The sequence below is a fragment of the Athene noctua genome, chromosome 1 (genome assembly GCF_965140245.1).
Source record: "Athene noctua chromosome 1, bAthNoc1.hap1.1, whole genome shotgun sequence".
Classification (NCBI taxonomy): Eukaryota; Metazoa; Chordata; class Aves; order Strigiformes; family Strigidae; genus Athene; species Athene noctua.
In genome coordinates this window covers 197,536,955-197,561,930 of record NC_134037.1, presented here as the reverse complement: position 1 = coordinate 197,561,930, position 24,976 = coordinate 197,536,955, and the positions used below count along the sequence as shown (strand labels likewise).

General features: G+C 41.9%; 1 protein-coding gene across 2 annotated transcripts in view; it reads right to left on the bottom strand.

Annotated features, from left to right (window-relative positions):
• Positions 1–24,976, bottom strand: part of SH3RF3 (SH3 domain containing ring finger 3) — a 254,495-nt gene that overhangs the window by 214,419 nt on the left and 15,100 nt on the right. Inside the window, exon 2 of one of the 2 annotated variants that reach the window (XM_074909556.1) lies at positions 9,539–9,565. The exons of the other annotated variant lie outside the window; for it this stretch is intronic. Within the exon in view, the coding sequence (XP_074765657.1) occupies positions 9,539–9,565 (27 nt within the window). The remainder of the gene's footprint in view (positions 1–9,538; positions 9,566–24,976) is intronic. 2 annotated transcript variants of the gene reach the window in all.

The window sequence follows — 24,976 nt, the reverse complement described above, 5'->3', positions numbered from 1 at the left end:
CAGTGACAACTGACAGGTGGCTGTTGCCTTGAAGCCAGTTTTCCCTTTCTTTCTTGAGGAGGTAACTGAGCAGCCCCAGCACCCCTGGGGGCAGGAAAAAGTAGATGCATCTGGCAGAGGTCCACCATGAGCCACAGCAAGTGAAGCAGAAGACGAATACTCTTGTTTTCTGGCTGTTGGAAATGGTCCTTGCTCCTTCCCTCTCCACCCACTGCCTCATCTGCCCAGAAGCCAAGCGCGTTCCTACAGCACAGCTGATAAAGGAGACAAGCGTGCTACAGCAAACTGTTAGTGGTCATTTTGAAGCAAAGCCTGGAAATATTTCTGTGGCAGGGAGAGCTGGCTGAGCTGCTGGCCTCTGGGGAGGCAGCAAGGAGAGGCAACCCCAAGGCATGGCTGATCTGCTGCTGGTGGTCTCTGACAGCCTCCCTGGGCTGCCACAGGCTGCAGTACCGACCACTGCAGAGCCACGGACAACGAGCTCTAAATTCCTCTGCAATGTCTATTGTAAGTCATACTTCAGTGAATCACCACTGCAATCCTCTTATGTGTTACATATTCAACATCTACTCCAAAACAATGTTAAAAATAACTGATTTACTTCCAACAGGCAGATGGCTACTAAATCCTTCTACATTTTTCTGTATCCCATAAAACTTAGCCTTGTATCTTCGATATATATACTCTGTGATATTAAGATATTAGAAGTATTGACAACATAGCAGTTAAAAAGCTGATGTAATTAAATATACCCGCTGAAGAAAAGCTCAAAGTTGTCACTGAAACTATGCCAGAGCTGCTACTCAGACATCAATGGCACAGCATAGCCCAGAAATTAAACAGATGAACAAATCTAAAACTTCTCTGGGACCCTTACTATGTAGTAAGTAGACAGACGGATAAACCTTTGGCAGACACAGCTGCCTGGATGCTGCATCCCATCTTCCCAAATCCAGGTCCGGCATGGGAGGCTCTGAAATCGCAGTAATGTCTATTTTTCTCCCATTGCATCTACCAAAAAAGACAGTGAAATTCAGCCTGGAGTCAGGCACAGGGCAGGCTCGGGGAGTCTCGGGGAGGTGATCTGCAGTGCGGGCAGGAGGGAGCCAGACCCCGTGTGTACAGCTGCCAGCAGGCAAAAGCCTCAGAGGCTGACTGTCCCCAGGCCATGCTCACCTCTTTTCTCAGAGAGGGGTCACTCAGCAAGGTGATTTGGAAGGAGAACGGCACATATGGAGCAGCCGCTCTCTGTCTGGGGACAGGACCCAGGAGAAAACTAGGGAGATAAGCTATGAAAAAGTGCAAGTTCACCCATTTGCTCTATGGAGATAATAAATGTTTTCTTGTGGAAAAAAAACCTCAGCTTATTTGTATATGACCCTGTGCCTACAAGAGCTTTTCAACCATTTTCAGGCATTCACCAGTACCATGAAATCCCTGAGAACCACCTAGCTTGGACTGAATATTTGCTTTTGGAGTTTCTAAACACTTGCTAAGAAAAAAACAGGTAAATGTCCAGTCGTCAGCAGGATCATGAATTAATGGCTGTCAGCCCATTGCCTGGCTAGCTGGTCAGGACACCAGATTGCTCCTTGCCCAAACGGCTTGTGCACAGGACTTTCACCACCAAGAAAGAAGCATAAAGGCCTCTGATATCAGTGGGAAACTCTGCCTACAAAGTTGATGGTGTGATACTGCCCTCCGTCTTTGCATCAGCATCAAGGACACCTAGGCCCTTAAGCCATGTACAAGGCAAGCACGCCTGCCCCAAGCCCCTTTCAGGCTGAGAAACTAATGGCAACCTCAGATATATCATCCTAAGTGACAATTAATTGACCTCAGAGTTGCAGCAACTCCAGAGGCATCGTTGCTGGCTCCATTGTTTTTTAATGTGTCATTCGGAGGTCAGTAGGCTTCTGTAAGAGACATATGAAGGACTTGCTGAAGCAGATTGCCAGCTCGAGAGAGAATTAAATTATGATTCTTCAGACTCCAGTTTTATCTTACGGCAGGTGATTTGTGTGGGGGGCACAAGAGAAAGGAACAGTCATCTCAACATTTCTCAAAAGCTTTTCATTTTCAAGGGACCTACAAGAGACATTATAAACGCTTGTAATATGAGAGTAGCAGCACAAAGATAGTGTCTCGCCCTTGCCAGATAGCTTTGCTAGGCCCTGTTGATGTAATAATGCCACTGAAAAAACAGCTGTAAATTAGAAATGTGGGTCTCGTAGGGTAACCAAACACTGTTAAAGAGCTGCTGAGTTTGGAAATGAGGAGTCCTACACTAATAAAAAATTAAAGAACTTTGCTCTGAAAATGGAGGCAAAAAAGCGAGCAGATGCCCTTCCCCAGTATCCAAATCTTCAAACTCACTTCCAGAGTGCCTGAAGAAAACAAACCATTTATTTTCCATCACAGCACTAAAAGCTGCAATCACCCAAATATCAAAGGCCCAAATTTCCTCTCCCTGTCAGCAACTATTACAATTAAATTATATTGTTTAAAAACAGCAGCAGAATGTCTGCATGGCACTGAAACTTGAAAACAAAGAAGTCTGTATACAACATGTAAAAAACAAAGCATGCCTCAGTGAGGCTCTTTCAACAACTTCTATTATACTGCCTTGCCACTGGACCGTCTTTAAGGAGGCTGTGAAGAACAACAGGGGCTCACCTATGGTGCACCAACCTTATGCACTAACGTGGTTTGACTGTGTTGATGGTGACTGCATTCGAACAAAAAGTAGCAAGAGTCTGTAGAAGTAGTACTGTAGGCAGCACTCAAGGATCTGAGGGGTAGGGTAACTTTGTGCTTCAAGAAGAATGAAACAGCACCTCAGCAAAGGACAAAAAGACATCACACTTTAGGAAACTATTCATCTAAAGAAGCAACAAATCTGAAATGGTTTTAAACTATTAGAGCATATATACAGGCTAAATTTTCAGGAAGAAGAGTTTGTATCAAGTTTGGCAAATAGCTTTGGCTTTTTTGTTGGTTTTTTTTTAGTCAAAACTAATCTTTTAATAATATTAAGTTTTGCTGCTACATTTATTTTGGAGGGTTTTTTTTTTTACTCTTACAAAAAAGCTGTGGATAAGCCTGTAAATGTTACCAAGGACCATCCTTCTACAGTAAATTGAAAAGAGTGAAATCTTCCAAAACTGGTGTTTACAAACTATTTGTAAGGAATTTACAGTGACAGAAATGCATTACACTCTTGCTGCATGCACATATATAATGGATCCCTGCCTACGATTTCTTCGGTTTCTCCTCAGCATTTTAGCAGCCTAGAAACCTAAACCTGCAACCCCCTCAGCTGCCTGGGATGACAGTGCACGGGGGAGGATCTGGGATAAGGGGTTACGCCAGCATGCAGTATGGGTCCTCTCTCCTTCACCCTGACTCCAGCGTCCTTGCCAGCACCACTACCCATTTGAGACAGCTGCTGGTGGGAACTGGAAGGGACATCAGATCCAGATGTCATTGATTGCTCTTGTTACTTTCTTTGGACATTTTGCCATCTGCTTTCACAACTTTTAAGCACTACTTCTTAATCCACTTATGACAGTGGTGGAAACTTTAGGATCCCATTCCCCTTCCACAGTCTTCCCTGAGCTCTCTTCATTCAGGCTTTAAGAGCTTCTTTTAGGTTTAACGGTGTAAGTACATATCTCCCTCCACACACATGGCACATCTGTAAATGTGAGGCTGAGAGCTATACAAGCCCAGAAAAGGTGTTCAAGAAACGCAATGTCAGAAAAAGAAAACAGCAATTTCAGTTAACAGGGGATGCTATGTAGTTTGATGCAGAAGAAATAGGACCTGAGATTTTCATCTCTGATTTCTGTGCATGTTGGTGTGTGGCTGTGGGCATAAACCTCATTTTTCATAATTTGCGTACTTCACAACACACCAGTCTAGGCTGGTGAAAGTACAATGCTGATGACTATGTAGTCAAGACAAGTGGGATTTTAGAATCGCACTTAATAAAAGAGAAATCCCAAATAACTTCCATAAAGGTTGAAAATAGCTTTATTCAACTGCTATTGTGTTAAGGTGGAAATTATTAAACATTTTTATCTTTGGTTATGCAGGCTTCCTCAAAAAGCTATTACTAGCTTTTTTAATGGGAACATAAAAGGGGCTATTTCATAAAACAGCAACTTAAGATTGTCATGAAAATGCTCATACGCAGGCAGGTGGATGGGATTTTTGCACTGGCACCTGTTTCTGAGAGAGGATAGGCCTTTTTAGGACACTTTGGGTAACTTGAAGAATCATGAGAAAATTCTTGATGGTTTCATAGAACAAAGTGGGAATTATAAAGCATTTATAAAACTGAATAGTGGAGCTGGAAAATTACAAACAAGCACTGACATGACAAATAAAACCCACTGACTGAATGTGGTCCTTTATTAAGGTTTAGCTGTTATGCACATTGTACATGTGAGGTTCAAATGTAAGAAACACGATTAAACAAGGTGACACTGAAATCCGCCAGGTCAGGAAGAAGGATGGGGCCTTATAAGGTCTCCATCACTCCTTTGTATAGTCCTGCTCCTGTTTACTTCCCTGGACTCGCTCTGGTTGGAATGCAATCCTTACCTGCGAGGCAGCACTGAGGGGGGACCTGCCGAGCTGATGAGCAGGGTGGGTCCCTCACTTGCCCAGCACAGTCTACTCCAAGCCAGCCACCTTGCTACTGCTGACACAAATGTTTCTTAGGAAAGAGACGTAATTTTCTATACTTGGGCATGTAAAGCAAAATAAAACATGCAACACAAGAGTCAATCCTTAAATTGGCTAGTTTGATTAATATATCAAAGGGGAAAGCTATTTCAGAAATACAAAACCTCATTATAAAACAATGATGAAACTGTATTTACTACATCTGATTGAACAAAAAATAGGCAATTTCTTGGATAGTACACAAGATCCTGGTTTATTTTCATGTGTTAATAAATCATGATAATTGTGTTCCATTGTTTTGCTAGCAAAAAGTTAGCATCAATATTGAATTTGTTTCTATTAAAACAGTGATTCATAGAGTACTCTTTACATTAAAACCATTACAGAAACATCAATTTATCAGTAAACTTTAATGGACAAATAAACTGGAGACAACATGGTCAGTTCAAATAAGATTTAGCCAATTATCAGGTTTCAGACTAAGGACACAGAAAATTGAACCTCTGTATATTAAACAATACTGTAAGAAAATGCCATTTACTGCTTTGTTAGCTAGATTTCCATTAGCAACCATAGCCCTCTGCATTGTAAACTCTTTATTTTGTGTTGAATTTGAAGCAGGAATACAGCAATATGATACAACAGGGCTATTTTTGTATCATTTCCGTTTCACCTGCAGGAAAAGGAATCCAGCAGCACCTTGTGATAAGTTAACAAAAAAGGTTTCTCCAAGTTTGACCACCCCAGGAGAGCTGCCCAGGCATCCCTGAGGCTGCAGGCAGGACAGCAGGCAGGCGAGGCAGGACAACAGGCAGGGCAGCCCATGCCCAGCGGCTGGCTGCAGGGTGGGTATTACCATTTTGTGGATATCAGTCTAAACAGGCACTGGCCTTCCTGGGATGGACTCTTTGTGGTGATGCTGGGAAGGATGCAGGGACGACAGGAGGTCTGGCCCCAGGTGAAGAGTTGTCCCAGTGGATCAGAACAGGAATTCCTCTCAAATCCTTTGTGAACTGGCAAGTGGTGTTCACGTGTCAGAAACCACCGGAGACCAACCACATAGTAAACCTGGTCTGCGGCGAGTGGGCTTGGCCACTGGCAGCAAGATGCAACCATGACGCTCCTCTGCACTCTGCTCCTTATACTCGTAGCAAGACGCAGTATTAACTGCAGGAAGTATCTGTATATACTTAACATAATTATTACCAGCCTTTAAATGCATCTATTCCTCTTTTTTCTAAATGTGTTTAAGGGCAAAGAGTGGATCCTGTTGACTTCTTGGCTTGTTTCTGTATTATTTTTGAAGACACCACAGATACATTTGCACAACTAATTTACTGATTTGGTCTGAGAGATTTTTACATGCCTGTTATAGCATAACCACTGAAAAACTGCACCATAAATTCACAGCTACAGTATCTGGCTAGATGGGAGGCTTTGGTTCTCACTTAAAATACTCTGTATTTTCCCGTATGTTAATATATGATTAGCATGCTAATAATGACACATCACAGGGATAACTCACAAAGTGTTTTGTCACATAAAGGAAGCGTGCACCTTGTTATTTAATCAAGCCACATTTGCAAATATCAATTAAGCTGGGGCCTTTGCCATATAGTAGTTCTCAGCAAACTTAAAACAGGTGAGGCAGTCTTAAACCAGAGCAGCATAACAAGCCAAGGATGTGTGATTTGGCCACCTCACCGGAAAGTACTTGATCAGTTATAGCCACGCAACGTCTATTTCTGCATCAAAATTATTTATTATAAACAATGCATTACTAACACCAATTTGTAAAATTGCACTTATCCTCATTGCAATGGAGTTTCAAGCAATTTACTCTTTTGCTGCTCGTTTCTGAACAGTCTAAATAGGACACTGGCAATAATGAACCAATTTCAGTTCAAGACTTTGAAAAGCAGTTGAGACATCTGCCAAGGCCCTGGGGCTAGGCACTTGCATCCTGCCCAGGATGTGCTCCACAAGAGATGATGTTGCGTGTCCAAGTGAACGCTCCCTCAAGCCAGGCATAATGCTGATCACTCAGCAGACTACAGAGAGACATGATGGCTAAGCAAAATCTGGACAACTACAGAAATTATTTTTTAAAATAAAACAGCCATGAAAAGAGAAAAACATAGTAACTTGATAGCTCTGCAAATACCACACTTTAAGGAAAAGCGTGGTTAAGAAACATTTAACTGCAGCATAGGCTTTTATGGCTATTTTAGAAATTAATCCTTACACATGTACTAGAAGAATCTACCCTAGAGAGAAAAGAAGATTTAGGTGATACATGGTCTGTGTCCTACCATAAAATCAAACCCATAGCCATGTATTTGGGATGCTGCATACCCAATCCATATGCACGTAGCATTTCTGCCATGCACGGTGCACATCAGATTTACCATGCAGGTTAGGAGCAAGCCACCCTGCAGATGCAGTGCATGTGATGTGACCAGAGCCCATCAGACTGGCAGCCAGTGCCTGATGGCTTGGGACTGTTTTACTCTGGACTGTTGGATTTCCATCTGACCAGTCCGAGCTACTGCTCTCCCTACTTGCTGGGCATCCAGAAATGTGTCAGGTAATAAAACAAAAAAACACAGCAATAATCAGTGGGTAAAGCCATAGTATACTAAGACTACAAGAAGCAGTAGAGCTGGCAGACATGCCCATTTTGCCTGCATCTTTTTACTAGGCAGGTGCAATTGAAACAAAAACTGTGAAATGAAAGACATCATGAAATGAAAGCAAGAAAGAAGAAGCTGGTCAAATTCTATTAATGTGAGTGAAAATTAAATGCCTAGCTGCTGTATGTGCCTTTGAAAATCTCCGACCCAAATTGAGAGAGAAATGTCCTTTGCAGAACACACAGAATGCCAAATACAGATTTTGGATTCATCTATGAAAATAAAACAGATTATGTTACTATCAGAGAGAGCATGGTGAAGCATCAACCCTCCCATAAACCCAGTTACATACAGACATACATAAATAAATCCCTGACCTGCCAAATTTCCTTAGGTGATGTAAACTGTTTTTTAAGATATTTCTATTACATGAGTAAACATCACTTCCTATATTTTTTGTCAACTGAGTGTAAGGATTTAAAGAAGACAAATCAAGTTTATTTTAGATTCCCTGCGGAAAAACAAACCCATCTGTCCTCACTCCCTTCCCGCTGTTTTACAGTGTTCACTATTAGTTATTTCCATAACACACCTACATTTATCCTTATCTGCAGGAGAAGCATTTATCTCACAAATATTCCTGTCAAATGGCTCTAAAATGCCAGCAGATAAAACAAAAAAAAAGTTGATCTCAACAGAAATGAAATATGTAACATAGCAAAGGAGTCAAGATGAGCTCTAACCTGGTGAGCCTAAAGCTGATGGTCCCTTGACACCTCTCACACAGTGTGACACGGCCTACACGGGAACAGACAGAAGAAGTTGAGAAACAAGTATAAAGGGCAAAAGAGAAGTGTGACACCTCTTTTACTACATAATGTTGGGCTTATTATCATAATGGTGCTTCTTTAATAGCTCTCTGGTTGAAGATGTCACAGTTGCTTGCTCTTTTCCATCTCACGGGTGGCATATGTAAAAGCTGAAGGCCAGTACTACCTGTATCAGAGGTGTGGTCCCAGCCCAGGACGTCCCCGGCACTGAAAGATTTCTTTTGTCAGCAGCACAGCAGTAACTCAACAAGGCTGGTGCTTACAGTCCCACAGCCCAGACGAAAGCCTCAGCCAAAGTCCTTCGAAAGTTGTTTGGACAGGCACCCTCTCCCAGCATCTTTGTAAACCACAACAAAGTAAACCCACCAAGAGATCAGCAGCACTAAAGGCGGAAGGGAGCACCTCAATGTGGACAGTAGTTTAAGCAGCCCCCCCAGGATCCCAGCCTGTGTTCCTTTTTGCAAGAAAATGCTCCACTAAATCTGAAGAAAACTTACAAGACATGTATTGTCAAATCACAATGGCTTAAGCGAGCAGAGCAGATAGAAAGCCTTGTTTACTGAGCTTCAAAACACACCTGTAGAGGATGCTTCTCTAGAGAGTTTCATGGCAGCGTGATTTTAGCCTCTAGAACTGTCATACAGGGCAGTACAAATAGATGTATGTACAGGAAACATTTCCTATGTAAGCAGGGACTCAACCCAACATTTAGAAATGATCCTGTATCATGAACTTCTGCTGACAAAGTAATATAATGCACTGTCATAACGATGGCTTTACATAGTTACTTCCAGGACAGCAGTAGTTTACAACACGATTTCTGCTGTGCTTTTGCCTTACATTGTGGGATTTCAATTTTGCTCCCCCTCATTTCCATTGACAGTGCTGCTGTTCACACCACATGCTGAGGTGCGAGCGTGGTGTGCTACCATCCCGACAAGAAAGTTAGGACAGCAGCGACGGAGTTGGCAATTTCACTTCTCAAAAGCTGCTTACTGAATGCCTCGCCTCCACGGCAAGCAAGGCTCCAAGGCACGTCTCTCTTAACACGTGTTTCCACATCAGTGGATTTAGTGAATATCTCAAGACAGCTTTGTTTAATGTAGCACTGAGCTGTGCTGTTTTATTAGTCTCAATGACAACATCTCAACTTACCTGAGCTGCAGGTTACATTTCTCTGCACTGACAGTTTGAACACAATTTAGCTTGTGCTCAGGATCATCACCAACCCCATCTGTCTTTGCCTCAAGAAAGATGAGGGCCCTTCTGGGGAGGATCCCATGCTGTTTTGTCTGCTAAAACTCAGTCTTGTGGTACCAGTTCGAGGTAGATGAGACATGAGGAGGCAGCTGAGCCAGACAGGGAGCCCCACACTGTTCCCACACCACCCGCGGTGTTCCCACCACCGCCCTCCCATGGAGTGGCAGTACGGATGACAGACAAGGTTGGCACCGGGCCCCTTTCCATGGCTGCTCACGACCAGCAGTGTAGACCCAACTGCGGACCTCAATCTGTTCCCCATGTCTTTCCAGTAAATAAACTCTGGTCGTGGCAGCTTCAGCATGACATCGCTGGGAGGTGGGCAATGGAAATCTCAGCCAGAACAGTGTGAATGCACTGGCACAGCAGGTGCTGCAGAGAGAAACCCTGGACACACAGGTCAAGGGCAGCAAAGAGAAGAAGTGAATCCCATCTAAAGGGATATCGAGAAATAAAGACTATGTCGAAAAAGCTAAGTCTTTTTCAATAGTCTGAAGAAGACCAAGCTGTTTATAAGAACTACTCTCATTACGTCTAACAGCCCGCCTGCAGGAGTTGTTGGACAGATGAGGTGCATTTAGACTCTACTCCTGCACTTTAATTTTTCTTAATTCTATCTGAAGAAAAAGCATTTCAGTGAGCCTTGAATGTATCATAAATTTCATGATAGGTACTCCTGTTACAATCTCTAATCTAGTTGGAAGAAATAAGTTTAACTAAAGTTGAATGTACATTTGCCTTTTATTTGGCTTTATTCTTAAATCACAGTAGTCTTTATAATACCCGTTCTGAACACAAAGATACATAAATTGTTTACTTAATTCTTCCTTTTATTTGCTTTGATTTATTTAAAAACAAAAACATGCAACATCCTTAACATTCTCACCATAAGCAAACACAGACAAACAGCTTGCCTCAAACTTGAATTAAGTCCTATTTAAAGCACACCACAAGGCTAATTTCTAGTACTGGCAGCACAGTGATACTGATAACCACATTATGCTACTGAGCCCAACTGTGGCTTCCAAAGAAAACAAAACAGTTGAGAAAAAATGCATCTACTTCTGAACAGAAGTATTCACACTATTCCTCAGGCTTATTTAACGAGAATCACAGTACATGTGTTTGCGGATGTACATGTTGTTGGCATTAACATTATCCTCTTTGTAAGAATGCCCCACCAAAATCTTTAACTCTGAAAAGATGAATGCTATGATACTTCACCTTGCACTAAAAATGCCTTTGACATTAAACACACAAAAATTATAGCAAATTTCATTTGTTTTACTTCATTCTCCCATACTTGCAGCCTGCAAGACCACAGGACAATGCCATCTAACCCTCAAAGGATTTTCCGCCATCATGTAACATTACAAAATAATGAGTAACCTTTGAGTAAACTTCCACAATTTAATCCCGTCTGAAGCACACAAAAGCCTGGCCAACCTGCTGTGTAAGTCAGCAATGCAAGTTTCCAGAACCAAGATAATACCTTGCCCATGTTTGTTCCTACTAACACGGCCGCCCCTCAGCCGCTCTATTCCCAGTCTGTAATTGCTGAAGCTGTTTGAATGTACCTTTCATTAAGGAAAAAATAGTTTGAAATGGAGAGTACCTTAATGTACACTAAATTAAACCTTCGCAAAGCTCGAGGTCCACAGCAGCAGCATACCAGATGGTCAACAAAATAAAATACAAGCTGCCAACAGCAGAGATTTACTTTCACATATGGTAGCACAGTGGCTACAAATCTCCATTGACAACATGAAAAAAACCCTCCTGCACCTTTGACCTGGAATTAAAACCATGGCTTCATTAACCTTGATCAGTACAATGAGTGGTCACACACCTCTCTTTGCTGATACACCTCCTCCATGTTTCAACTGTCTGTTGAAACTAATGACATCTTACTATGTTTTTTCGTCGAACCTGCACTTCAGGATTTACTAAAGCCACGACACAGGACAAAACCAAACAAACAGAAACCAAGCTTTTTAACACTGCAAAGAAATCAAAAGTAGTGGTTTCCAGTACACAGCTCAAGTGCTGTGGTCACTGCCTGCGCAGGAGGGGACAGACATCGGTGCCAAGAAACCAAGAGCCAGGTCCCAGGGACCTGAAGCCCCTTTCCTGAGTGTCTGTCATCGTGGCATGCCCACTTCCACTGTGGGAGGCTGGGGGAATGGTGGAACTGAGCAGTGGTGCGCTGCAGTCACATCATACCCCCAAACACTGCTGAACTCCAGCACCCAACAGCACATCTGTTGTGGTGACATACACAGGAACCTGTTGTTTCTGACCACGGCCTGGTAACATGCTGAGCACTGAGCTCCCCTCTACAGCTAATTTAAGCACGCCAGGCTCCTTGAGTGTTAGCAACATTATGTGCTTTCCTTAGGTGACAAGAGGATTTAGCTCCAGTAAGTTAACTGCAGCATACCTGCAAATCCCCAAAAAGCGCTGTTCCCATCACTAAATTGGGAAAATCAGGTACTAAGACCCACAAACAGGGCAAATGAGTTTGTGTAACTCATAGGAAATGCTGAAGGTAATGTCCCAACAGCCACCTGTCACAGTGTCAATTATTTGAGTAAATTTAAATAATAGAAAACTGCCCTGTCTTTTTTCAGTAAAAATAAATACTGCTATGTGCTAAGGGTTTCATCATTTCTCATCTCCATCTTCGTCATTTATATGTCACAATCAACTCATAACTAACTGCAGTGCTGAGTGTTTACAGTAGGCAGTAAAAAAATGTTGTTCACCTTTCAAGCTCTGATTCAAGCTCCACCAGTTCCCAGATTCAAAGGTACCAGAAATTAAGGGCTGTGTTAAAGTATCAGAAAACTGAAGAGGGCTTGGAACAAGCTGCAAAAACAAGCGTAGGACTTGGTAATATTCAGTACAGTTCCACTTCTCACATCCTGTATAAGACTGTAGGAACTCAAGAATACGTCATGGTTGGAAGAATAAAATATCACCCTAGAAACATAAGAATTAGCATTTGAAAAATCATGTTTTCTATCTACCAAAGTAATCCTGTTGATATGTCCTTGTAAGACACCTTATTCCTTAACCCTAGGCACACCTGCGGCATGTGTTGCGTTCATACAATGGCAATTCTATTAGCCTTACCCAAAGAGTCATCAATTTGCTGGAAAACTCTAGCTGCTGAAGTGCACTGTGCACTGCAAACAGAGCAGGCAGGTCTTCTCCCTTGAGACCGTATGTATGCCTGTCTGCGTATTTTCAGCTATACATCTAACTTCACACCTGAATTCATAACTGTTCCCAGGGAATCCAGCACAGCCTGTAGACAATACACATGGCAACAGAGGTGAAGATCTGAAGTCCTCACTGCTTCCTAAAAACACCCTATGACAGATTTCTGGAAAGCAGCAGTTGCATAAATAAAAGGAAAAAACATCCTCCTCATGCCTGCCGTTTCCCTGCTTTTTGAGCCTACTTCTGAAAGGCAAATTTACTTAGAGAGGAAAAAAAAATTTAAAAACCAAACAAACACAAAAAGCCTATTGCAAATAAAGCTCATTTTGAACTATATGCCCACTTTTGTTTTACCATTTTCCCTGTGCTTCACTTCTCAACAGACCAATCCACGAGTAGCAAGACCATAGAAAAATGTTATGCTGAAAGCTGCAAACAGAAAGAAATCTTCAAAGAATCTCCTCTTGAGAAGGAAGCAAAGTAACATTACCTTCACAGCCAGAGAAACTGAGATAAGGGGAAGTCAAGTGAGTGACCTTGGCACAGCTGGAACATGGCTCAGCTTCAGTACTCACTACAGCTGGTCGTTGTTACTAGTAATACTTTTTCACAGAACAACCTACTAACAGGGGACTTTGCAGGTAAAATCAGGACCCTGGCTTTCAGGAGTTTATGATCTGAGTTACATGAAACAAATGGCAGTGATAATAGATGCTGTAAACATTGGAAAGCAGGTGAGCAGAGCAAGCAGTACAGCAAGCAGAGGACACACTGTACACTGTGTTATGGCTCTGGAGAACCATCATTAGGTGCATCTCTTAATAATTCAAATGGGCCAGTTTTCAACCTTTTCTCAGAAATATACTTCACATAATTGAAACACTTTTTTAATCGTTTTTCTTGAGAGATCCCAAGTGAGGCAGCTCAAGCCAACTTTTAGAAACAGCATAGAAGACAACACAATTCTGATTGAGGACGCATCTCCCTTACTCCAGAGATCTTCCAGAGAAAACAGAAGGTATTATAGGTAACTATCAGTAATAAACATTCAGGTAGGGTTCTCAAAGCTGAAGCAAGGTTATTGATCTTCTCTTTTTCCCAGTCTAAGCAGAAGTTGGAGAAGGGGAAGAGCAGTCTTTGGGGTCCCTGCTCCCCAGGTCTCTTCTTACTCCTCCCTTTCTCTTGGACAACCTGCTCCCTTCCCACATCAAATTCTGTCTCCATTTCAAGCTGAAGGCCTGTACTTTCAATTAGCACCCTAAAGCAGGGGGAAGTGAACAGAGCTGGCTGGGGTCCCAGGAACACGTATGCCAGCAGCCCCCTGTGATGGACGGCGCGATTCCACCTCACATCCTACCCACCTACTGTGATCGCCCACCCTGAAGCAATGATGAGAGACAGACATTTGCCACACAACTTCCCAAGTTTTCTCTTGCCTGTTGGGCACAAGTAAAACCGACATGCACATGTGAAAGTAATAGTTCATAATTTTATAACAGAGCACTCATTAAAACCCAATATATTGTGTAAGTCCGATGACCTCTTTGGCTTTAGAGGGTGAAATTTAGTACAGAAGCTAACTGAATGTGTTCTGTAAACACAATAAATGGATTAGTGTCAGCATATTTTGTTTAACTTTTGTTAAATGACCTTGAGCACTCCTACCTTATACCCACATACATGAAGAGTTAAACTCTCCTTTTAAAAACTGACATTGTCAAGGCATGTGTATTTAGAAATAAAATTATTCAGTCAGTGCTTCTTTTGGAGCCTCGGGCTAGTAAGACCTGGTAGAGTATTAGTTAAGCATACATATAAAAAAACCTGTTAAGAGACTTTCACCTTCACTTAATTCTCCAGATTTAGGGTCTACTATGAACCTAATGGAAGCTGCCTACCACAAAAATACTGCTTTTTTAATGCAGCATTTTGAAAATGCTTCTCAAGTGCTCATCACTGTTTTAAGTCAAACAGAAATGTGCACAGAAATGGTTCATACAGTATCATTTACAATGATACTGTATGGTTTGTAGCCATCCTGTTAATGTGAACAGTATGACAAGCAAGAATACATTTCTTTTCTAAAAATTAATATAATGGCCATCAGATTCCCAGTATTCACCATAGTCACCATTCTTCCTCTTCAACTGAATTAAGAGCACATTCTGAATTGAATTAAACTCGGAGCTTTCACACAAATTAATTTGAAACCCAAGAATGGAATTGGCTTTTGCCATCCATTAGCATGCTTCTGTTACATGTGAGAAATACTCTCCAAATTTCCATTAAGGAACTCGAGAATTTATCCCTCTGTGCAGGGGCTGAAATGTAGCGCACCTATAGCTGCGGACAAGTGGAAGCCCATTAGTGGTTACTTTCATCATCCATGAGATCAGCTGTGGGGAGATCACAAGAGAGCAGGAAGAAAAGCTACACAAAGGAGAAAAATATAATCGTTTGTAAAATATTCCCTTTTATGTCATACTATGCCCACTAAATAATTAATTACAAATACATCAGCCGCTGTTAAAAGAAAAAAAGAGGGGAGGGGGGGTGAAAATCAATGAAAAGCTCACGAATGCAGCTAATAAAAAAAGTACAAGAAGGACTGCTGTTCAAAACCATCCAGGTTAAATGCTGAAGAAAGCACTGCCAGCAGCAATAGCCTGCAGGCATCCTGTGCGAGATTAGTGCCTTGGTGCCACAGAAACCGCTATGTTGAAGAAACCCTCTGACCTGAGGATCTTGACACCAGGAGCTAATTGCAAACCATGTAATTGCCCATTCCAGATGGCTCCGCAGCGTAAAGCCACACCGCCTGCGCCCAGTTTTCCAAAGCAACAGCGTTATACAGGTCAGAGGAGTCTGCATTAATTACTCCCTGTTGTCAGCATCACCTAAAATTCCTAATGGTTTTTGGATTCTAGCTGTAAATAAAAATTTCCATTAAAATGCCTCGGAGGAAATACCTTTCCCCTAGTTAAAGATGTGAATTAGAGATAAATACCCTGCCTGTTAACATAATTTTATGTGAATACAAAATGAGGTTTTCAAAAACTACCGCACATAAAATACGAATCTCTTTATTCTGGTAGAAAAGAAATCATTGTTATGGAAGAATCACTCTCCTTTCGCCCCTCCCCGGCTACAGCAGAGACAGGCAATACATGTTTTTGACATTTCACATTGCCACAGATTGATCTCTTTCACATTACGTGCGAGACAGCTGATAACTTGCTACCTGAAAGGCAACTGCACGGGTAAGAAAACCACCCGAAAAGGGGAAATGGCTCAGACAAGAGAGTTCACAGTGGTTAACCTCCTGGAACACATTAGCTACACCAACTCCCAGTTGCCCAGACTAAACAACCCTGAAAACCTCTTGATTTTATTCACTAACAGGAAATGATTCAGATACAGTTCTGCAAAGGCAGTCAACAAGAAGAGGTAAATTATGCACACTCGCTGTACTACATTTTACTATGAAACAATTGAGTATAAAAATTATTCAGCTCTGGTGTAATTTTTTCTTCCTTCCTTCTTTTTAGTGTTTTGGCCTTGGTTGGCACATCTAAAATATAAAATGTGATGGTTTTATCTTAAAGTTCAATACACACCACTTAATTTTTTAAAACACACGTACCCTACAGACTCCTGACAGAGCAATGCATTGCCAGGTGTGAGAGAGAGACAGAAACTGGGATCTCTTACAGAGAACAGTGCCTGCATATAAATAATAACGAAAATCAAAGTGCTGTCGGGTTTGGGGCTATGAACAGAGACTTTCTTTTTCCTTTAAAGATTGCTTTTCACAAGGGAGATTTACTTAGCACACATAAATGTTACACACACATTACTGAACCAGCACGTAAAAGGATCAAAATCTTTTCTGGCTCCACAACTCATCCCAACTGCTCTACGAAGCATAGCTATGGCCACAAAACCAAAACCTCCTTATCCCTTGTCAAACTATGTAGTACCAGCAGCAGCAGCAGAGCAGTTCCGTTACCTGAAAATAAAGTCAGCCTCCTTCCTCCTGCATGCATCCATACAAACGAAACAGCCAGACTTCAGGCTGAACTTTTATGATAAGGCATAGAGATCATATATTTTGCAAAATTTTAATTATATTGGCCCTATATATACACATATATACATACAGCCACACAGAGCAGGCAGAGGAATGGTATTTTGGATAAGCCGTGAGCATTCTTTCACCTTTTGCTGGTCAAACAACACCTAGTATGTTGACTTCTCCATTGTAAGACACCTGGAGCACTGCTGTGATCAAGGACAAACTAGAGACTCAACAGCCTGTCCCTATCATCAGCTCCAGACTTTGTTGATGCAGACTGCTGGCAATTACTTCCCATTGTCTTTATTATATTAAAAAAAAAAATAAATCTCAAGGGGCCTAGTAAAACCCCCTCATGGCTCATCACTGTTCAGGTTTTAATTAAGAGCTGCATCCAAGTGTTTACACCCCATGCAGCCAGACAGAATCCACATTCAAGATAGCTTTTCTCCTGAGGCAACTTCTGCAGCTCTTCATACCAGCGAAGACCTACCTAAAAAGGGGGGTGAGGGGGTGGTAGTGTCTGGTTAAGCAGTTTGACCTCAAACACAACTCCAAGGGCTGCAAAAGGATAAGAAAGCAGCAATTTGCTTAGTCACGTGCTGAGGCTTGCTGGGAACTGGCCACTCTTCAAAGTCATGGGAGGAGGCACCTTACAAAATGCCAGCTTGTGACAATTTTAAAATGTGGGGGTTTCCATCGTCCAGATTTCCACATCTGGAGGGATGGTGCTGGGCAGGATGCAGCACAGCACACCCTGACACTAAAGTTCCTTGTGTGTTGGGCCGATACTCACATGCTCACATCAAATGGATTCCCAGCTGGGAGAGATGCTTTCCTGGATGTCTGGGTATACTGTACTGACATTTTTCCGTGCTGTCCTAGGGATCTATAAACACCAGCAGGGCCCTTCCTGCTCTTTCTGTTATCTTTGGCTTTTGGTCTTACATGTAGAAAAAAAAATTATGGTGAGTGACTTGTAGCTGAATCATGCCATGGGGAGGCAGGTGGTTTGTGGATCCTTCCAGAATGACCTTTATTTTTGCACCCTTGCACCCCATAAGCAGAGGCTGAAGGCAATGATCGTGTGGTCTCATTTATGAATACAGCATTAGGAAACCGGCTAAAAGGCTCTACTGCCTTACCTGACTTATAAGAGCAAGAAGAGGGTCACGTGAATTAGCAAGAGGCACTAGAAGCAAGCAGGGCCCTGCTGGGTTGCAGTGTCAGTGTCACCTCTGAGGAAGGAGCAGTCCATGAGACCATCCTATGCACCAAGGCACTCGCTGGCAAGACAGCAGCAACCGCTTGGTAGGATTAGTACACACTGGGCATCCTGCAAGCAAATTTCTAAGTCATCAGGTTAAAGCAAGGCTTAAGTTTGGGATCTTTTCCTAAACATTACCATGACTTGGCTCGAAACACCACACAAGGAGGCCAGGAGGCATGTAGGACTGCAGCTAAATATGTCTGTGAATAAGGACACCCTCATCGAACACTGTAACTGGGAAGATGAAGGAGAAACACTGCAGAGTCATGTATGGTTTAGCCAGTCTCAGGGAGAGACACGTTAGCAACCTGCAGATGGGGCAGGGGACACAGCAGCAGTGGCCCAAGCAAATGCTGGCATGTCTCGATGGCTGGTGTCCAGTGCAGGCTTGTACCGCAGAGAGGTTGTTCCCTGCTTGCACAGGAGAAATGAAATAATTCAGTGAAAGGCACTCCCCGGAGATGGGGGGACTAGGATGATGCTGCAGATGACTGGTTCACCAAGATAATGCCACCCTTCATCCCCTTTCACTGCCCCCATGTGATAGCAGCGTGGTAAGGATGCACGCCGAGCCGGTGACAGCCTCAAGTGTGCAGAAATGAATGATGACTGCCCATGGGGGTTACTGCTGGGTACACCTAAATGAGTTATGTTATTAGAACAGCAGACCTTTTAATTCCCATTATCTTCTATATCTTGCTTTTTCCCTACACATCCAGAACAATCCTTCTGTTCATCATCCTCCACCTGTTGCCAGCTGTAAAAGTTTAGTGTTCCTATTTCTAACACAATCCTAACGTAAGTGCAGACAGTAAAAAACAGTGCTAAAACCAGTTCCTCTATTTTTACATTTGTTTCAGACTGGAATTCACACAATTTGCTAACCATATGCTTTATGGGACTTATCAGTCCTGCAGGGCTCACAGGACTCATCAAACTTAAAACTGAAGACTATACTTGCTTCTGAATTCTGCAACACTTACACTGTCCTATAAATCCCTGTCTCCGCTGCCTGGCTGCTCATCAGGAGCCAGGATTTTTTCACACCTGCAGCACTTAGGACTTGAAGACACATCTACAGCAATCATTACTGTGGGATGGTTTAACCAAGGCAAAGAAGATGCACAGGTGAAAGAACAGTTTTGACATTTTTTTTTTCTGTAAATGCAGCAATCCAGTCATTTTGCTAGACGGAGAACCTGGTAGAGGAAATCACCTTGTTGATATTTAAAAATAACCTTTATACTTTCCAACCAGAACTTTCACTTCATATCGCCATTTCTTATGAATATTTCAGGAAGTAGGCCATATATAATTAAAGACACCTGCGACAATTATAATGCCCATCCTCCCTGCAATAGCTGACAAAGAGCAGTAACCCTGAAATTACGTTTTATAGTCCTTCTTTTTCCCAACTCCTTCAGCTCCTCTCCTGTAAATTACTCAAGTGAGACTTCAGCCATGTTCTTAATTCCTGAAAGGAGGATGTAAACCACCGCAGCCCGCGTTGCCTTGTGCTAAATAGATGCAGACAGGTACAGCCTGAACAGAGTTCGGTAGCTACTCGGAGAAAATTATCTCTAACCTCAAATTAGCCCTTTATTTCTGCAGAGGACACATCAGACATACTTAATTGAGAACACGTTGCTCTAGTTAACCACAGGCAAAACTGCTGTAACAGGGATTAACACAAGTATGCATTTAAAGCCTCCACTGAACTGGGGCCTTAAGTGAGTACCTCACTTGGGAACCAGGAATTATCATCAGAATACCTGCATCTGTAATAGGCCGCTGGGAACTACTTTCAGAATTTCTTCTAAAATACTCTGTTTTCAACATCCTATTATCAACTCTACTTAGGAAGCAATGGATTTAATTTAGAGAAACAGTTCAGCAAAACAGTTGGGCTGTGTGTCACTTCTGGGCTCCTTCAAGACCCGTTTCCTTCCTGCATTTCAAGAAAACTCACAATACCAAAGGGAACAATAGTTATGAACCCCATATGCTTTGAATACATAAAACACCTATAGTCAAGTCCTAAAGCTGTTTGGCAAGCCCTTCATACTTCTCTTTCTGAGGGAAACTAGGCTCTAAGACTTGGTGACCTCTTTATCATATTCATCCATTCAATACTACTGACAAAGTGACTGTTTCGTTTGATGGCTTGTGATGAGCCTTGCCAAGTTAAATAAAGGGCTCCCTGCTATTAATCTGCTCTGCTGAGGTCTCTTATTTGGCTGAACCTGTTTGTCAAACAACTATAATAGCTATAAATACTCCAGATTAACTTGCGTTAGCCCCAAAGCAAAGACAAGTTATAAATTTTCAGGACAGGTGACAATTTCCAAAGTTTGAAGAAAAAGAAAGACTCACAGCTAAGTGGCTGGAGAGATGGTTGCACTTTCCAGCTCTGCTTCCAGTTGCCAGTAGCACAGATATGAACATTAAAAAGCACACCCAATCAAGAAATTAGCCAAAAACATCCTTTAAAGACTACAAAGAGGGATGCAACTCCTAACAATGCAAGAGCAATGGGTCTACAGTTTTAAGGACTGCTTACTTCATTGACATGACCTGTCACAGACTCTGCTGCAGTCATTGTTGTTCAGTATCTCTGTTCATGTTCCTGGGCAACCAGTGGCCCTGCTGGAGCAGGAGGGTTGGACCAGATGTCCTCCAGAGGGACCTCCAACCTCAAGCAGTCTGTAAATCTGTGACCTACCTAGTAATGTACAGGGACACACTCTGCACATTCAGACCCAGATCTTCCTACATAGCCCAGGAGGCAGGTCAGCCACTTTTCTAGCATTTTTTCAGTACTTCTTTCCAGGTACCTGTTAAGGACCCTTTTGGCTGTTGCCATCCTACCAAGTATGCCATGTTTCTCAATGCACCCAGGAGTCCTGGTCCTCTGGCATACAACATGGCTGGGCTGAAAACCCAGGACACATCACCTCCTCCTTCTAATCCTTCATACAGATGCACCTGATATGAAGCTTTGAATGTGGATAACCCTATCTTAACTCATTTAGAAGGCTTTAGTGCATTAAATAAGCTCATAGTAGTAGATAATTTTAGAAATCTTAATAATATACATTGCATCTTAGCAAAGATATGTGTAGAAGTTACAATCTGTGTATGCCCAGCTCAGCTTTAATCACTTCAGTAGGAAATGAGACAATCAAAATATGATTCAGAAGAAAGAAATGAGCCAGGGCCTTTCCACTGGCAAATATTAGAAAACCAGATTGATCACAAACAGCTAAGAGAGAGATTTGCATGCCTTGTACAGAAGAAGCAATAGACCGTTCATATTAGTTACAGATGAATTTGTTTGTCTTAGCAGACAAACAATTTCCTATCAGTAAAGTTGGTTATTTTTAAGGTTAAAATAGCAATGTTGTATATTGAAATAAAGTAACAAAGCAAAGGTTTCACTCTGAGGCAGTGAATTGAAGTAAAAGCAACATTTCCTTCTTAATAGAGTGACCTCTATGTATCAATCCTCAAAGGAAAAAACAACTCTTGAATCAAAACATTTCTAATCTTCCTCATTTGCTTTCCTTCTTGTTACAGGAGCTGCTCTGCCAGATGCTGGTTAGCAAATGAGCAGTTTCCAACAATGTGGCTCCTTTGGACCTGTATTGCTGATGTACATGATATTTAAGAGCTGCTGGTCCAGCACAGAACTTCTGAGTGCAAATCCTAACCTTTTCAGGGATAGGTGACAACACCATCAAAAGCACCACAAAAGGAAATCTGAGAAAGCTGCAACAGCATTGGGATTTATTCCCTCCTGACTTTTCTGGGAGGATTTCAACAGGAGAGGGCGGTGCAGGCACAAGTGAACATCTCCCAAGAAATGATTACAGCATCCTTAATCATAGGTTTCAATGAGAGAAACTACCTTGCTGTCCCTTCCTCTGGGTTCTCTGAAGGACTGCATACTCCGTGGGTGGAGTTTACTCTGGACAAGTATTGCTTTACAGCAAAATTATACTTTTACTAAAACTATAAACAACAACATCTGTTAGAAGAAAGAAACAGATTTTTTTTTTAGGCTTTCTCCTTTCCATTCAAATTCATAGAAAGAAGTTTTCAGGGAAACTTGTATGAACCTACAGGGAACAGATGGAGCCTTGACACAAAGTCTTATCTTGCCTTTTTTCCCCAGTTTATTCATCAATTCTCTAACAGTGGCAATATTCTCCTATACCATGGATAAACTAAATGTACCAAATGGTTAATATTTTGCGAACTTACTAAACATGTCCTATTTTCCCATAGCAGATGTATCTAAGAGCATCAGTTTCCCATATTGGACAAACATAAGGAGAACTCCCCCATATTTTTATCTGCTGCAGTAGGCACCGAAAAGGAGGATCACGTTTCAAGTCCTCAGACCTTCCTCAGAAAAACAGAGTGGTATCTCTTGCAAGCTTTCCATAAGGGTGAGGGGAGAAATGGTTAAAAACCCCCTATATTAAAGGTCAGCAGAGGCAGTATCTTGATTTCCATGTTTTCCACCTCCTCTAGATAGGGAGAACAAAGTACGATTTAGCAAGCGAAGTAAATTGAGGCTGTGCTTCATCTTTTTCCTTTGCCAACACAATGGAGCTGTCAGCAATGTAACTTTGAATATATTCATTCTCACACATTAACCCTTTGAGTGCTGTAAATATAAGCAGTCTTTTTGTCTCACAGGGGAGAAAGTGCATTTAAACTCCTGAAACAATGGAGAACATAAATTTTAATTAAAGTTTTCCTTGTACACATGCATGGATAAACTTCCCTTTAGCAAAGAAAAGCCATTTTTCAAATTAAAGTTATCATGCTGAAATTGTTAATTCCTGGGAAAAATGCATAATCTTGGCATATCAAATGCCAAAATGATGACGTGAACTATATTTAATAAATATTACGTTTCCGTTCAAGTTCATACACTTAGTTAATCAGGCACTGATAGGTGAAAATATTTTTAAAGCTCTAAGTATTGCAACTTAAGCATTTTAAATTTGAATGGTGTCTGGTCTTTGTGGGTCCCTGAAGGTCTCAAATCTTCCCTCCTTAGGACGCGAGCTAGCAGGAATAACTTGGAAAAGACTGGGACTCTCAGATCAACAGCGCTTTTCCACAGCTGCCAAGTTGTATGATCTCCTGCTGCTCTTAGGTAAATCGCTGAGCACATTCATCTGCGCCACAGAGGGGCCGGCATGCCTGCGCTGCTGCCTGCACTGCTGCCTGCAGCTCACCAGTATTCATTTCTGTTCTGTTTTGGGGCAGGACTGGCCTTTTTACTGGGTGCCTGGGCTGGTTGCATGTTTACACTGCGTAATTCCCACTGAACTAGCACTCACTGTTACTTGTTTTGACCCTAAAGCTTGGTGCAGGGCTGATTTCTTATTTCAGGGTATTGATATTCTGGCGTGAAGGGGAGAGCAAGAAGATTTCATTCCGTTTCCTATATCTATCATCACTCCTCCACCCTGGAGTCAGCTACATCCAGCCCTAGGTTCACAATATACATAACCACAACCAAAGGATGCAAAGTCCTTCAGCCCAATTAGGGAATACGTTGATCGGTGACATCCACCTGTCCCTAACCTCTCCTCCCAAACATCAAGGTGCACTTATAACCCAGTTTCAATGGTCCTCAGCCGTAACTACAGTTCCTCTACGAGGTTTTTTGTCTTGGGAGACTGGTCCTGGTCTAGCCAGTCACCTTAATAGATACGTATAATCTTTAAAAATAAAAGAAAGTTGTACATGGCACAGTTGTACCATTTAGCTGCTAAGTATATAGCAGCTGTATTTAAAAGTAGCCACTACCATCCAATAAAAGAAAATTAATTATTTAGATATATTTATAGGATTTATAGGGCAACTGAAGCTAAATCTAGTTAACTGAAATCCTGATAACAGATTAAAGCCCATGCTAGATCCTATACTGTGAAATGCAAAGTCTTTATTAAATAAAGCCATTAAGGAGGATGATAATCCCTGTGGCCTTAAATATGAATAAGGTGCAATGTAAATAATAAAAGGCAAAAATCCAATTTTCATGCAGTGAACTTTCAAATACTCCGCTGGTTCCATTAAATTACCTTTTATTCAACATATTGTAATGGCACTGAGGGCACATCAGGCTTCCTTGTAATACAATTATTGTTCAGCATAAAAACTGGTTTTTAACTTGAAACAGAAATGTAAAATATTTTATTTGGTTTCTCTCATATGTCAAACGACATGAAAATTGAGAACAAAAGCTTCATAGATGCAATAAAAGAGAAAATAAAGGAAAAATAAACACATGCAAACAAAAAAGACCCAGAATGTGAAGACAAAAGAAAGAAACAGGGTACATAATAGTAGTTTTCCAGTTAATTTTACAGCAATTTAATACTAGGAAATGGAACAGGAAAACAATTTCAGTAACTGAAGTAACTAAACTTGGATATAGGCCAAATGGAGCTGCAGCACACAGTAAAGGAGGTGAAACTCATCAGAGCTCTGTAACCAGAACAAATTCTGGTGTGAAATGTCTGTCGCACTCCTTCCAAACATGAGGATGATGACAAGAGTTTGAGCGCATCGAGTGCCACAACAGCACAGTGCTTGAGTCTGGAGTCGGGCAATCGCTCCCTGTCTCTGCTGTGCTGGTAGCGAGTCACTCTGGACATGCTTTAACTTCTCATATACAAAGGCAGCCATGATATTACTATTTTCTATAGAGCATTCTGTGGAGTGAAGAAACATCAGAGATCATCTAGTCCAATCCCCTGCAACAAGCAGGGACATCTTCAACTAGATCAGGTTGCTCAGAGCCCCATCCAACCTGACCTTGAACACTTGCAGGGATGCCACATCCACAACATCTCTGGGCAATCTGTTCCATTGCCTCACCACCCTCATCATGAAGAATTTCTTCCTTGCATCTAACCTAAATCTACCCTCTTTTAGTTTAAAACTGTTACCCATTGTCCTATCACTA